The 2588-nt window shown below is 31.2% G+C and overlaps 1 protein-coding gene across 1 annotated transcript; it reads right to left on the reverse strand.

Annotated features, from left to right (window-relative positions):
* Positions 1-935: 935 nt before the first annotated feature.
* Positions 936-2088, reverse strand: LOC145123760 (GATA transcription factor 16-like). The gene is made up of 3 exons (XM_079058972.1): positions 1823-2088; positions 1636-1722; positions 936-1525 (listed from the first exon to the last, which is right to left on the reverse strand). The coding sequence occupies exons 1-3, from the start codon at positions 1823-1825 to the stop codon at positions 1178-1180; spliced, it is 438 nt and encodes a 145-aa protein (XP_078915098.1). The 5' UTR covers positions 1826-2088; the 3' UTR covers positions 936-1177.
* Positions 2089-2588: the final 500 nt, after the last annotated feature.

Below are 2588 nucleotides of genomic sequence, written 5' to 3' on the forward strand. Positions count from 1 at the left end.
ATATATATATATATATATATATATATATATATATATATCAGTGTTGCAGAAATCAGTCTTGTTGGCCGATTAATCATTTAGCGGCCTTGAACCGATTACGATTAGGCTGCTTGGCGGAAATTGGTCAAAATCGGGCTTGGCGGTCCTCGGTGGGAAAAATTTTAAAAATTCAAAAATTTTAATTTTCAAATATTACTCCAAAATTTTAAATTTTCAAAATTTTAAGTTTTCAAATATTAAATTATTATACAAAAAATTTCAAAATTTTAAAATTTTAAAATTCTAAATTTTCAAAAACTTAACTTTTTAGGAAATATTAATTTGTTAAATAATTTAGGGTCCCCGATTAATCGCCGATTAATTACCGCCTAGTCCGATTTATCGCTTATCGCCAGTCGACCGCCGAACGATTTTCACAACCTTGATATATATATATATATATATATATATATATATATATATATATATATATATATATATATATAAGATGTATTTTGTTAAAAATGAAATTTCTTTTTAGCAAACCTTTTTATTATCATATATAACAATTCATTGACAGCCTAACACGTGTTTTATTTAGATTCCATAAGTTTGAATTATATTTATTTAAAAGAAAACTCAAACGGAAAAACTTTAATTAAAAAAGAAAAAACATAAATATGAATTTTTTATTTTAAACTAAAAAATTTAATCCAAAAATTACTTGAATTAGTTTTTAAAAATTTAAATATTCTTTATAGATTCTATATGTTTATATAAATTTTAAAATTTATAACTAACTTTTCTAAAAGACTTTTACAAAAATAAAAATAATAACTCTAGCTAGTTTCAAAATACCAACTAATTTTTGGCGAAGTATCCTAGAAAATAAAACAAATCAAAATTAACACTGCCACAAGAATATTCAAAGGCTCATATTTTTAAAAAGTTCCATATATCAAAAAAAAGAGCGACATTCCATTCCATTCCATTTCTTTTAATTCTTAGGTAGTAAAACTATTTACATTTTTATCCCCGATATAGAAAGGGACACCAACCCTACACTACAAACTAAACTAGCATATCTATCCATCTATACTTACCATTTACTACCTACCTATTAACATAAATAAACCTTACAATTTCATCATCTTCTTCTTCCACCATTACCAAAACTTGTAAACTTACATTCACATACTTACCTAAAAACAGATCCCCCACAAGACAAAGACATCAACAGAAAAGCAGCTTGTTCTACTTCCCCTAATTTCTTATACTCCTTTTCAACCCTTTCTCCCTTCACCTTCTTCATCATCCGAGATCTCCGCCGCTGCAGCACCACCACCTCTTTTCCGACCGCCACCACCTTTATCCTCAACCGCTTCCTCATCCCAACATCCTCATCGGAGTACAAGGCGGCGCTCGTCGAATAAGAGGATGAACTCGAAGACGACGGTGAAAACGGAGCTTGTTTCTCGATTCTCTTATCTGATCCATTCGGACTCCTCTTCTTCCTGTACCTAATTCCACAAGCATTGCATAGCGACTGTGTAAAAAAAACAAAAACAAAAACAAATTTGTTTATGCAACTTGATTAGATCGTGATTTGAAGAATAAAGGAAAACTGAAATCAAAGATCGAATCAATTAATCGAACCTTCGGACCAGCAGGACCGCTTCTCCACAACGGCGTTTTGGAGGTCTTGCAATCAACGCAGAGTTTCTCTTCACAACTTACCGATTCCTGAGAAATCAAAACAGAAAGGAAAATAAAACGATCAAGAACTTATCTTCGAGCTTTGAAAATATCAATTAACGATTGACGATCGAGTGTGTGTATATACCATTTCTGTTGTGTTGATTGTAGTTTGGTTTCTGGAAATCAGAATCCAAATCCGACACCGAAACTTGAAATCAGAATCAGGGAGTTTGAAGGAGAAGGAGAATAACTGAGAATATGAGAGATGAGAATGGCGGCGGAGGTGAGTGGTGGCGCAACCATATAAAAGAACCGACAGTGACAGAGTATCGTGAAGTATTAAATAGTGGGATAAAGGGGGTGGGAAAAATGATGATGATCGGACGACTGAGAATTGAAGATGGAAAGAGAAAGAACCCTAACCAAGGACAAGGGTATGTGATGTGACGAAAGTGACCTTGGGAGAGTCACCCGCTAAAATATGTGAAAGGACACTGGGCCCATTATGTGGCGCGTATGCCCACGTGTCACCGTTTATGAATGCCAAAATGCAGTCAGCATGAATTAGAAATAAAATAAGACTCTTATCTACTAATGCCTCTCAATCTCTCATCGAATAATTTCATTTATTTAATTTTTCTTACACAAAAATAACAAAAAGGTTTGTATATACAAAAATTCATAAATATGTGTAGTCGTATATCAATTAAACAACATATTACAGAAAACAAAACAAGGAGTGTTAATCGGAATAAAATGAAAATATATTAGATTTTTTTCAAACAACTAAATATATAAAAAACAAAGCACGATGATTAGCAAAAACTATCTTACATTATACCTTTTTCTATTTAAAATATGCAATATATATATATATATATATATATATATATATATATATATATATATAT

This window comes from Lactuca virosa, chromosome 7 (genome assembly GCF_052849685.1).
Source record: "Lactuca virosa cultivar CGN04683 chromosome 7, Lactuca_virosa_CGN04683_v6, whole genome shotgun sequence".
In the NCBI taxonomy this organism is placed as follows: domain Eukaryota; kingdom Viridiplantae; phylum Streptophyta; class Magnoliopsida; order Asterales; family Asteraceae; genus Lactuca; species Lactuca virosa.

Coding starts and splice junctions, on each gene's coding strand:
- LOC145123760 (XM_079058972.1), bottom strand. Junction 1,526..1,635: donor GCGGTCCTGCTGGTCCGAAG/GTTCGATTAATT, acceptor TTTTTTACACAG/TCGCTATGCAATGCTTGTGG.